Here is a 13,102-nt window from a genome sequence, read left to right on the forward strand (position 1 = left end):
CTATATGTGCCATTAAAGACTCATCTGGAAGCCCTGAAAAGTATGCCCAATAATAAACATAGATGAATGAATAAACATAGATTACTTAATTTGATAGACACAGTAAAAACACTGAAACCACAGTATTGTTTCTAAATGTAGAAAAAGCATTTGATAGAGTTGATAGGGTAGGGCTCAGCCTTTAACTGTGTGAACTTCATTTATTTAAACTGCACTTTGAATGGAACGACTTTGAAAAATAATTTCAAGAGGAATTCAGTTTAGACATCACCTAGTATGACCTCACCTGGATTTTAGCCTGGCTTAAAATATCTTACGTCAGGTAAAGAAATCAAAAAAGTATGCAATCAACACTTCAGTTTTCTAACTAATACTTTGGGTAACACCCAAAATTAATCATTTGCTAACCTGTCTTAATTAAACATACACGTGGCGGTATTTTTTCATGAGAAGTAATAGTTCACTAAGTTCAAAGTTCATCATTTACAACAGTACAGAAGTTAAACATGACTGCCTTTTATGGTGCCACACCCAAAGAAACAGTCCAAAGAAAGGACACCAGTACTATTTAGAAAGCAACTGAGCTGGAAAATGAGGTGAGTAGCTGCTTTTCTGGGGGTTTTTTGTTTGTTTGTTTTTTATGTGATTTGAATATTTAGAGAACATTATATTTCTTGAATGTGCATGTGTTTTAATTTTGAATCCACATAGTTTTTCTCAGAGTCTGTCAACGTTGGAGTCCAAACTGGAGGCTCTGCAGTGCCACTTTAACTGGAATCTGGACTATAGCAGGTCCACACTTTTCCGTCTCAAGTACAATTTGGAGGACATTGGCACCGAAGAGGGGTACAGCTGGTTGGGTCACATTTATAACTTGCAGGGGTTCATTCACTACCAGCTGGGCTTCAGAGAAGATGCCCTGCGTTTCTTCAGCAGGGCCACAGAAGCCTTCCGTCAGATGAGAAACACAGTATCAGATGAGGGTCCCTGGCTGGTAGTGAACTATGGGAACCTGGCTTGGCTACACAACCAACAGGGAGAACAAGTACAAAGTCAGAATTACCTGTCAAAGATTAATGCGCTGATGAATGAATACCCACCTCCATCCCAGGATGAACTCCATCCAGAGATCTATGCAGAAAAAGGCTGGACCCTGATGAAGTTCAACAAAGAAAAAAAGCTGCTGGCTATAGATTACTTCCAGAGAGCCATCAGGATGCAGCCTGACATGGTGGCATGGCGGACCAGCTATGTGTTAGCATTAGTGAATGCTCATAACAATAGCGACCATGCCATCGTGGAAAAAATGAGAATCGCCAAAGAACACGATCCAGAGAACTTGTACCTTGCTGCTATTTACCTTGATGCATGTCCTCAAAAAGGAACAAAAATGAAAGATGAAGTATGCACATTGGCCAGAAGAGTTTTAAAAAAGCCAGTTAGCAGCTACAGTGGTATCAATCCGGTACTTATGCTTTACAGTAAATATTTATCTGTACATGAAGCTATTGATTTGATAGAAGAAGCTCTGGAAAGACATCCAGATGAACGTTACCTGAAGTGGTGTGCTGCAAACTGCTACAGAAGTAGGATCTTTTCCAGGCAGACAAGGACCGATCTACTCGAGCGAAGCATGATTGACAAAGCCATCAGTCTCTGTAAGGAGGTGATTTCGCTTTACCCTCATTCTTCACTTAACATGAAAATAACTCTTGCAGACATGTATGTAAAGGTAAATAAGCAAGACAAAGCTGACCAGATATACAATGAACTGCTAGAAAGTGACCTGGAATATAAAGAGCAACAAATGCTTTACAACAAATATGCAAAACATTTATATTTTAATGGAAAGTTGATTGATGGACAAAATCCAATAGAATATTACAAGAAGGCAGCAGCGATACCTCACCAATCCATCTATCGTGAAAACAGCATTACAATGCTGGAGAAATACACTAAAAAATATGGTAGCAGAGAAATAGAGGAATTTCTAATCAAGCTGCAACAGTAAGAGCTCACACTAAGGTTATAAAGAAGAAAGAGAATAAAGATAAAGAACATTTACTATGCTGGCAGTCTAAATTTTTGTAACGAAACTAATAATTAATTATTATTGATTCAGATATTGTTATAACAGTAACAATAACATGCATGACCTGAAAAAGAATATTGTTCCATTAATGTTGCTGACTCTTACCCAAGTTTTGCAGTTTGCATTTGTTTTTTGTTCATTCATTTAATTGTGTTTTACATAAAAGGTCTAATTTTGAAAAAGTTGAATAATTTTTTTAAGAGTTTTTGTATTTGTCTCTTGTTATCCTCTGCGGCTGAGACAATCAAATGAAGTTACTGGAAAATGATCTGGAACAGTATGACACCTTCTGAAATGAGATCATAACAGTTATGTGTAAAGGGATGCAGAGTGATCAGCGAACATCTCCAAGCTGGCACGGGCTCATGATGCGAAAAAAGAAGTGAGCAGCTGCATGGTGGATTTCAAGCAGTACTGTCCTCAGCTTCTCACAGACAGTTTACAAAATGTGCACATCGCAGGCCACATACAGCCACTTTGATCTTAAGTGGAACAGTGAAACCCTCTTTTCTGTTAGTGTAAAGAAGTCACATCTTTAACTGCTTTTCTACATGATAAAGAAAAAGCTGCTGTGAGAAAGAAAGAAATCTGTGACCACGTCTTTTTGGACTTGAATTGTAAGAAATAAATCTGTAAAATTACTGAAAAAGCTCTTAGAAAGAATAAGTTAAACATTTTTTAATTCTAATATAATGTGTAAAACACTAAATATTTTAAAAATGTGCACTGTTTTTGTGTTATTTTCAAAATCCAACAAAAGCAGGATCTAAAACAAGCAGTTCAGTATTAATGTGTTTGTGTTTAAGTGTATATTAACTATTATATTCTAACAATATAAACTGAATGAATGTAAATATCCAATTATTGTTTTTGTTTTTTTCACAGTCCTACACTTTTAATTTTTATCAAATCATATATTTTATGATTTAATGTGGGCCAAGGTGTGCATGGTATACTAAATTTGGAAGAATAGGTAATAAATTAAACTAAAAGAAGCTTAAACAGACAAGCTGGAAAAATAATCTTATTTTGCCCAGGAACATGACATATTAGTAGCGGGAAGGGGGCGGTCTTTCTTCATGCCACTGAGACAAAGGACACAAAGAGGGAGGCTGCCTGGCTTGAAATACTGTAAGACCCTACAGTAAGTATCCCTTAGTAGTTTAGCTTAATGTAATGAAAAAACATCATAGAAATGTGAAATTGTAAAAAAAAATGAAAATACGTATTTCTGAAGGCATGTGATGTTTTTAGAAAAATTATCGTTGTATGAGGAGAAGTTTTGAGTTCCTCTAACTGGCTAGCTAACTAGAGAGCTAAATCAGGGTTAAAACTTATTTAAACAAGCGATTTTACACTGAAATTCTAAGTTTTTATGTTTAAATTGAAAAAAATAAATAAATAAAATAAAAATGTGTTGAAAACATGAATTATTTTACTTTGAATAAATTGTTTTCTTGCATTTATTTAGTTTCACAATTTTTCTGCTTCATTTTCTTTTTTATTTCAAATCTAATTTTTTAGTTTCAGGTCATTTTTAATGCAGTTTCAGACTTTTGACCATGATTTTGTGTAACACCAAAGATGTTGAAAAATGTAAAGGCGTTTTAAAGTGGGGGATTTTATATACCTACCAAACAATCAGATCACAGTATTCCCTGTTGCTGGAATAAATTGTTTTCCCTTCACATGCTCGTTCTCATATTCAGTGTCAAGAAGTCTATCACACGCACACATATATGCTATTTTATGATTACTTGTTACGAATTTCATACATTGTTTGTCACAATTACACTAATATAAGAGGAAGGGAGGAGACTGAGGGAGAGAGATATCTGAGGGTAACCTCGAGTGATATTGTTAGATATTACACTTTTAATAAACAATGGCAGAGTATCCAATGTTGACATTAATGTGAACAGTATCTTTAAGTCCACCCTTTATGCTGCCCGATATGTGTGTCTATAATGTCATCATTAAATTAAGCCAATACAGTAGTGTTAAATAACCGCTGTTTGTTCCAGGAGCAATTAAAATGAACTTAGCCAAAGACTACTGGATAAACTTACCAATGTAACACAGTGTCCACCAGTAGATGTGAACTATTAGCAGTTTGTTGTGAACCAGGAAATTACACTGTTTAGGTCATTGTTAGGCCAAGCTGAGATGCCACAGGATGTTCTAACTGCTATAAATGAGATGTCAACTCTAGTCAACACAGCCGAAAACTGTAATCTGAACTTCAATCAGGTGCCACTATTACAAGGAGATATGGGGCAACGAAAATACAGTACATGTTAAATAATAAGATATACGTGTTCAAATAGTGTCAATTAACACACAACTGTTTTTTTTTTTTATTTCTATATGATAATTCTTCTTAATTAAACAATAAGAACAAGTAGTCTGATGTCCTATAAGTATTATGAAGCTATAATTTTAAATACAACAACACATTAAGTTTTTGTACAAAGTATTGGTATCGGATCAGTATCATCGAGACCAACTTCTTCTTTTGAGTTCTCTACTAAGTACGTCTGCACATACACAAGTTTTCTTGTAACTGCAGCTGTCAAAGCTGTCATCATGATGTTTAACCCCAATTTTACAGAATCTAGTTAACAATTATAATAAAGTTAAGAGAAGAGTGGCTAAAACACAACAGATACACTATAGATGTTGTTCTCTTTTTCCCTGGTTGGCTTAAATCTGAAAGGGTCAGCAATTCTGTCTCCTCATTTCTGTTGTGCTATAGTTCCTCATGTTCCATAGGTACTTCAGGAGACCCACTTTGCCATCCCTTAAGGTGACAATATACCGTCATTGTAGGGCTGATGGATATAACAATATATATCGGATGAGGATATGAAGACGTCTATTGTTTCATATTATGCTATAATTTGTTTCATGGTGTCGCAAAATAAACTGTACGGCAATATTTTTTTTTATCAGTTTGACGGTCACTGCAGTGGCTATATTAATTTCTTAAAGTTATCTTTTTCTCTTATATTTAAAATAACCTCACTACGGATGGACCAGTGACTGTTTTTACACGTTGACGTTAGAAACAACAACGGTGAACCCAGCGTGTGCCTCCGCCGTCCGCTTGTTTTCTTTCCCCGCATAAACCTTTCACAATAAAGCTGAAGATCCTGTTGACACTTTTCAAAATAAATTGAAATTATGACAAAATACATTATTCTCAAACATTTTAGAATATGCCTCAAACAAATTACCTGAAATAAAAACATACAGGCACCATGTGGATGCACTTTTCCACTGGACTGGAAGAGGCAAACTAATCACTTCCTCAAAAAACAGTTATGGAAGGCAAGATGCTATTGCAGTTCAATGCACACCTAGACTTAGAATGTAACAGTGTCTTCTCAGCATGTTGGGCAGAAGGTGACAAAGTTGGTTTATTTGCCCTTTGAACAAAGACAGACAATGTCAGAATTTAACCCTGTTGTAAGACCATCGGACCTTTGGGTGCTGCATTGCTGTTATTTCTGCATGTCTATACAGAAGTTTAATATGCTTTATCAGATCAAGCCTTTAATTGAACACGCACAAAACCAAAGCAGCCTGGACAGCTGGAAGCTGCCAGTAACACCGAGTCTTAGGATCTAGGAGCAGTGAGACAGTGAGACTTTTGTTGCATCAAAGTTGTAGCAAGCTACAAAGTTGATGCAACAAAAGTGTCCTATATAAGTCTGAGGTGTGTCAGGTGTTTTGGCATGTACTCATAGATGAAGTTGCTGGGAATGTGTGGTAGAGGCTTTGTTCTGTGAGATCTTCATATCCCACCCTTCACCAGAACTTTGACCAGATTCCAATGGATGCTAAATGGTACATGGACTGGTTCTTATATAGCGCTTTTCTACTCTGTCTGAGCACTCAAAGCGCTTTATAGAACTAATTCATTCACCCAATCACACAAGCACTTCTAAGCTTAAGTGCTAAGTATCTAACATTCATAAAAATTCACACTCCGATGGATGAATCGGAGAGCAACATGGAGTTAGTATCTTGCCCAAGGATATTTGGCATGCAGACTGGAGCAGCCTGGGATCGAACCACAGACCTTCTGGTTAGTGGCAGCATACATGCTGTGGATGGTATGCTGTTTTTTACTGCACTAATTCTCACACAAACTAATTTACCTTTTTAAATGAGACATGAATTCTTGATTTTCTATTTAATCAATTATTTTATTTCATAAAACATTCTTGACAGAAAAATGGCACATACTCATACCTCTGTTCACTTGGCACATCTAATCCATTCCGATTTATTTATAAAGCACTATTTTGACAAAGTGCTGTACAAATCACCAAAACACCATACAATAAAGCAGCAACAATAATATTAAACATGTAACGAGTTTAAGCATAACAAAAATCTCACTGACACGTTGCTCATTTGTGGTGTACTACTACTATACACCCTAATGATCAACATGTCAATGATATGTCATTGACAAGTCCCAACAACATTGTTCCAATAAGTCTTACCATTATTATTGCCTTAAAATGCTAAAAATATTATCAGATTATCTTTGTTGAAAGGCTACATGGTGACTTAAAGTTGCAGTCATTAAAATATGCATAACATAAATAGCCTTTTCTTGACCAGATGTCTTGCATAATCCATTTCTAACCTCTTTTACTGAAAAATTCAATAGTTGTCCTGAAACAGCTGAAGGATGGTTTATTTGAAGACACTTCAGCCATGTAACAGTTGATAGCAAATGAAACAAAAATGGATGCAGGAAATGAAAAGGTCAGCTTAAGGTTTAACCAAAAACAACACTGCCTGATGGTAGAGGAAAGTCACACTTTCCCATTAAAACTGTGTCAGGTTTCGTCACTGGGCAGTGTTACGGATTCAAATATTGGGAATGGATACAAGAGGAAAACCAAAATAACAACACTGGTCCGGCCGGGTCAAGTCAAACGATGATTTAATGAACACACGCGTGGGAGATGGACACCATACACAGACAGCATCAGATCTCAAAATGGTGGAGCCTTGATCAAACTCTTATAGCCTCTAGTGGCCCCCACCTAATCATCAGAGCCTAAACATTCTTTCTCACACAGCGCCTAAGCTACGACCTTGGCTCCCTGTTTATCTGCTCCTGCTGAGATGGGGCAGTATGCTCTGTTCTCTTCTAATCAGACAAATGAGACGATGACTTTCTGTGAACAGTATTTCTTATAACTCAGCAGTATAATGCATCATAAAACAATATCATTCATTCACAATAAATCAACAGTCTAATGTAATGCAAATCAGTTTACCAAATGTAATAATTATCACCTTCTTCTAGTTCAGGAGCATAATGCAAACTGAAAACTACATAATAATTCACAATCTTTAATTAGGGGTCTAACATGGCATAAAATAATATCATAATCCCACAATTCCCCCTGATGAGCTCTTTAGACATAAAGAGCTCACTTACACCCTGCAATCCAGTGTTGCCGGGTTCATTTCTCCTTACTCCTGAGGCCTTTTGTCCCCCTGTTGGGTGAACCATATGTGAGATGACCTCTGTGTTTACGCAGTTCAGATGCAAGAAAAACTTTTATTACAACAACAACAGTAGGTACAGATGATACTCCCATCACTCCCCAGTTCTCCCACAGCTTTATTTCGGTGCTACCTTATACCCTCCAAACGTACTCAGACTAGAACCTCTGTCCGAGGAGCTTTTAACCTTTATTTTATTGCTGTAGGCACCAGTGTCTTCCAGTCGGGTATCCTCTGCTCTTGTTTCCTTCAACCTCAGGGGTTAGACAACCCTTCAGTCGTTGCACAGATCAGGGGATTATTCTGCCCCGATTTCAAACAATGATCTGTGTATTCTGGGATCACAGCTGTGTTCCCCAGGAAAAGGAACAGAAAGGTGTTCTCCTTATGACCAACAGCCTCTCGAACGTCGTTGGTGTGGTGTTCCTGGATTTCCGTCAACCCCTTCGTGGTTATCGCTGTGTTTATTTGATCCATCCTTTTTAGGTGACTAACTGGAGCCCAAAATGCCATGACACTTGAACCCAGTTCATGTTTCCCCAGTCACCGTGTCTGTCTCTGCTGCCAAGGATCCTCGTATATCTGTGACCTCGTCTGGTGTCTGTTCCTTTCTCTGTAAGAGACAGAAAACCAAAACACCTCTCTTCCTAGCTCTAACAATCTAATGTTGTTGTCTACTGATCTTTTGGTGGTTCAGAATTTGTTTAGAATATTCAGAATGTCCCAAGGACTTATCCTAATTTAGTGTATGTGTGTGTAAGCGTGTTTGCATTTAGCCCGCTGCACTCAAGGCATTTCTTACACTTTATCAGTCCGGACTATCGCCGAACGAAGCTTATGACCTTCAAAAGACCGAGTGCCAACTCATTATAAGCACATTTGCAAGATATGTATAAAAATGATTAAAACCACTCATTCTAATAAAAGACATAAAAAACAAATTAGCCATTTCTAATTCTAACATGTGTCCATTCAATTAAGCTAGAAAATTAAAAAACAAGGTTAGTGAGCTCATATCTTAGAAAGTATCAGACTTTCTCCTATCCAGTGTCGTTGGTCCAATCTTGTTATTCTGTGTTAGGGAATGAAATCAATTTAATTGTCATATTAGATCTGTTCAACACCTGGCTCCGCCCAGAGCCTGCGTCTTCACAATCGTCTACAAACAAAACCTGTATTATTATGAACTTCACTTCAACATGAACTTGTTGACTACTTTTGACACCTGTAAATAGAAGATTATCATCAGGTTATAACAATCACTGTAATACAAATGTTAATATGTCAATAGCTTCAATAAATGTTCAATGCAATGCTTGTTATATGATTCTAATGTAACAATAATGCTGATGCTAAAATAACAGTAAAACACACCCCTTTTTATCCCTTACTGACCACAGCAGGGGCCTCTATGTTTTGATTCAGCCATGAATCCAGCTCACCTGATTCATCACTGAGCCCCAGCGGCACTGGCATTTGACAGGGTGGCGCTGCATGTTCTTCCTTTAATGTCACTATTTTCAATCTGTTAATTAGAGTGCTTAAACATGAAGTAGACTACATCCACTACAAGTCAATACAACTGTGAATGTGGCCAATTATCAATCTATTACCAATCAATAACAAAAAAAAAAAGCTTTTATTTTATGCATGCTTTTAGTCAACCACTCACCCACAGGATCTCCAATCCCAGAAAATTCCTTCTCCTCATTTAATGAGTCTGTCCTCCTTCCATGCCCTGGTAACTGGTCCATCCAGAGCTGTATCATTATGAAATATACATACAACAAGCCAAACCACACCTTGGTCACACCAACCCTTTTCCGCCCTGAAGATGTCCAACGCCATCTTAGTCTGGACTGTCAAAGGTGATTTTAACGCTGATTGTTCCGACAATCCATTTATAACATTTCCTGGTCAGATTAGCCAATCCCTGCACACTAGAATAAACATAATCAACATGATCAACATTTTTCCTGCGTGTTATTTCCCCATCTTATTAATTCCAACGCTCCATCCTTATGTGATTTGTTGCATTATGTTTATCTAGAACTCCACTCTGTCTCTAAATGTTTGAAGAATTTTTCATGTTTGGGGTCAAGTTTTAAGAATTTGACCATACGTGAAATTAATGGTGTTATTGTAACATGGTAGACTAGTGTGCCCGTGTTAATTCAGCTCCATATTATTGTGTGAAGTTGCACTGGGTTGGGAGTGGTTTTTTGTGTGTGTGTCACATTTTTGGTTAGCCAATGGCTGGAATGGGGTTGGACTAATTAGAGGCAGGTGTACTTGATTGCACTGATACACTGGTCTACTTATAGCCCACACTGCAAACACTGCTGTGTCATTTTGTCTCTCTGTGCATGTATGTAATGTGATAATCTGATATGTTTGAGATGGATGGGTTTTGCGCTATGAATTTTATACTGAAGGTGTCATTTTATCTCTCTGTGCAGGCCAGGGCCTATTATATGCCACAGCCTAAAGGCATCAGAGTTTCACAGGCTCGAGTGATCACTGGCTATATGCTTCCAGGGTAGTGGGTCTCCAAGGACAACTTCTACCCCTGTTAAAGGCAACATGTGGAGTGCAACTGGCCGTGTGGCATAGCTGGCTCTGGCCTTGGGACTGTGTGTTTTTATTTGATTCATGAATGGGACACTGGACTGTTTTATCTTTTATCTCTTGATATTTTTTGTCACTAAATTATCTTTTAGAATTTTATTGACTGTCATCGTTTTGCCCACGACTGAGACGGTTGGTCAGACCTAAAATCTTTCTTTGGGTGTGTTACATTATCACCCCCATCGGGGCTTACCTTTCCCACTTCTGATGATATTCCTCCCTATTCTTTGCAAGTTCCCCCTTTTTTGTGGCGAGAAACTGTTGGTGTGGTCAAGTGGGCGCTGTAAAAACAAAAGCTCAGGACAGAACAGTTATCAGTCATGTACTTCATACAAAATTAGCATATATTGAATTTCATATTGATCCTCTGAGTGTAATGGTACATTTTAATTTTAATTTATCAAAGCTAAACACAATAATTTTTCTTTATTTTGCTCTTGTTCTTGTGCAGCACCACATGCCCCTGTCGGTTCTATCTTACTTTTTTTAAATTATTGACTATTTCAATTGAGAACCTAAATGACGTGGACCAAGGTTTGTCATTACATATCTCTATTTTGAATGTGACAAGTCTATCATTCCCCTGTTATTCATACACAGCAAATTCAAAAGTGTTAAATGTTTTGGTATTAGTAGTCTTAGAGTTAATTTTACTCTAAGTAGAGTCACATTCTTTTAATGTAACTCTGAGGTGTAAAATGATAGTAGTTAAAATCGAGTGTTAAAAATGAGTGTTTCTATTTCAAATCTGGAGGTGTTACAATGGAAACATTAACTCTTGACCTCTTAACTCTGAACTCCTACAGGGGCTATGACACCAATAGAGTAAATTCACAGACTCCGCCCCCAGCACGGCTCCAATCGAAGCTGAAGTGAAGCCGTTTCAAAACATTTTGCTCTACATATTTGAGTTGTTTGCCATGCTTGGTAAGTCATGTTTTCAAAGATTGTTTCAATTATTGTTATTAGCTTTTACTTCTGTGGCTCTTTGGAGTTGAGACAAAGCTGTGTGAAAGGCATTAGCCATGTTGCTCGGTGATAGCATAATATTCTGTTTTAGCTAGCTGAAAGGTATTGTTTGCGGGCAAATACCACAGCCTTGAAAAAAAGCTTGCATGTGAATTTTCTGTCAAATTACTTGGTCAAATACACTTAAAACAATGTCTAGAATGTGAAATGTTGATATAATGGTGCTACTTGAAGCCTGAAAACGATCTCCCATAAAAACGAGCAAACAGCAGTAGCAGACGTCCTGACTGGGTTCTACGTTAGCATTTAGATCCCTCCAGAGTTTTGTGCACACGGTTTTAGGTAAAAATGAAAAAGGTTGAGGTTTTACATTTAGTTCAGTATTACCTGTTGTCTGTGTCCTTGTCTTTTGGGAAAATACTTTACACAAGTAATGGCTCAAAAAGGATTCCTTTTTTTTTTTTTTTAACTGTGCTGCAATTGATTTGTGCCATTAATTAGTGTCAACTAATTTTTATTCAATCTCCACATAGGATATGCTTGTGAAGATGGAATATGGGGGAGAGCAGAAGTGCGTTGAAGTTCCACAAAGTGATGAATGAAGGACATGCATATTGTATTTTGTATTTATTGAAATAAGTGATGAGAATGCTGTTATTTGCATTTACCAGCTCACCTATGTCAGACCTTTTGATAAACGAAATTCTAATGAAAGTGAGAACATGTACACTGTTACATCTTTCAGAAAATGTTTTGAAATTGTGGTGCACAGTTCAGAATAAATGTTTTTCAAAAACCATTGCGTCTTTTTAGTGAATGTTTATTTCCAAAAGAAATTTCTAGAAGTTCAGAACAGTAAAATTCCCGCTTTTTAGAATTAATTAGAAGATAACTCTTACGTAGCCAAACTAAAATACTCTTTGAGAGTTAATATATAAACTCTTAACACCAAGTGCCAAATTATCAACTCCAGAGAGATTTGGTGTTTAACACTAAATCAGAGCTAACGTACCAACTCTCCAAAAAGAGTCAAATTAACACTCTCTGGTGTGGACCCATATAGACACTTTAAAAGTGTTGAAATCAAATCTGACAGTGTTAATTTGGACATGCTGGATTTGCTGTGTAGGTATCAATAGAGTTTTTTCTTGCTTTTTCTATCAAAATTGATTGACTTTTTACAGTGGCCCGCTATGGTTAATAATAACATGTTCAGTCATGAGTGAAATCAAAGCTTCTCTTCACTTTAGCATTTAACATTCCCAACAATATAAAGTGATACATTAATCGAAACACAGCTAATAAAACACAATTTTCTTGATGGAAACATCAGTAGCTCAAAATTAGCAACCAAAGGGTTAAGTCTGCAGTTCACACTCATGTGAAGCTACAGCCTCCCCCCCTAGTCTCTGTCCTCCTACTCCTGCAAAAACAAAACAAAGCGAGACAAAACATCCACCCTTCTTTTACAAGCTGGGTGAATTGTTTGTAGACATATACTAATCCTAAAGTCGGTATCGTTTTTGTCTCAGTGTCAAGTCAGTTTAAACATTTAGTCGTCAGTCCATCACAGTCCAGTCACATGCATACATTCACACACATTCATACCAGATATTGCTGATAATGGAGTCTCACACGCAACCTATTCGAGGCTCCATCACCAGCAAGATGACGTCATCATTTTAAAGGAAAACAGTTCCTTGTTTTTTTTGGACTGGATTGACTCGCTGCAATCCTTTTAGGCTCAGGACTTCTCATGTGATCAATGTCCCATATAAGTGAATTTCTCCAGAGCCCATTATAATTATGGAGAAAAATACTTTGCAACTGTTTCTAGTAATCATGTTTTATAGCGCTTTAAAGTTCAATCTCTCAGGC

At 37.1% G+C, this 13,102-nt stretch overlaps 1 protein-coding gene across 1 annotated transcript; it reads left to right on the plus strand.

Moving 5' to 3' along the window:
• Nucleotides 1–591: 591 nt before the first annotated feature.
• On the plus strand, nucleotides 592–2,011 carry LOC102786102 (interferon-induced protein with tetratricopeptide repeats 2-like). Its single transcript, XM_006803651.1, has 2 exons — nucleotides 592–596; nucleotides 712–2,011. The coding sequence occupies exons 1-2, from the start codon at nucleotides 592–594 to the stop codon at nucleotides 2,009–2,011; spliced, it is 1,305 nt and encodes a 434-aa protein (XP_006803714.1).
• Nucleotides 2,012–13,102: the final 11,091 nt, after the last annotated feature.

The sequence above is a fragment of the Neolamprologus brichardi genome, chromosome 17, assembly GCF_056152115.1.
Source record: "Neolamprologus brichardi isolate AB-2024 chromosome 17, ASM5615211v1, whole genome shotgun sequence".
Taxonomy (NCBI): Eukaryota; Metazoa; Chordata; class Actinopteri; order Cichliformes; family Cichlidae; genus Neolamprologus; species Neolamprologus brichardi.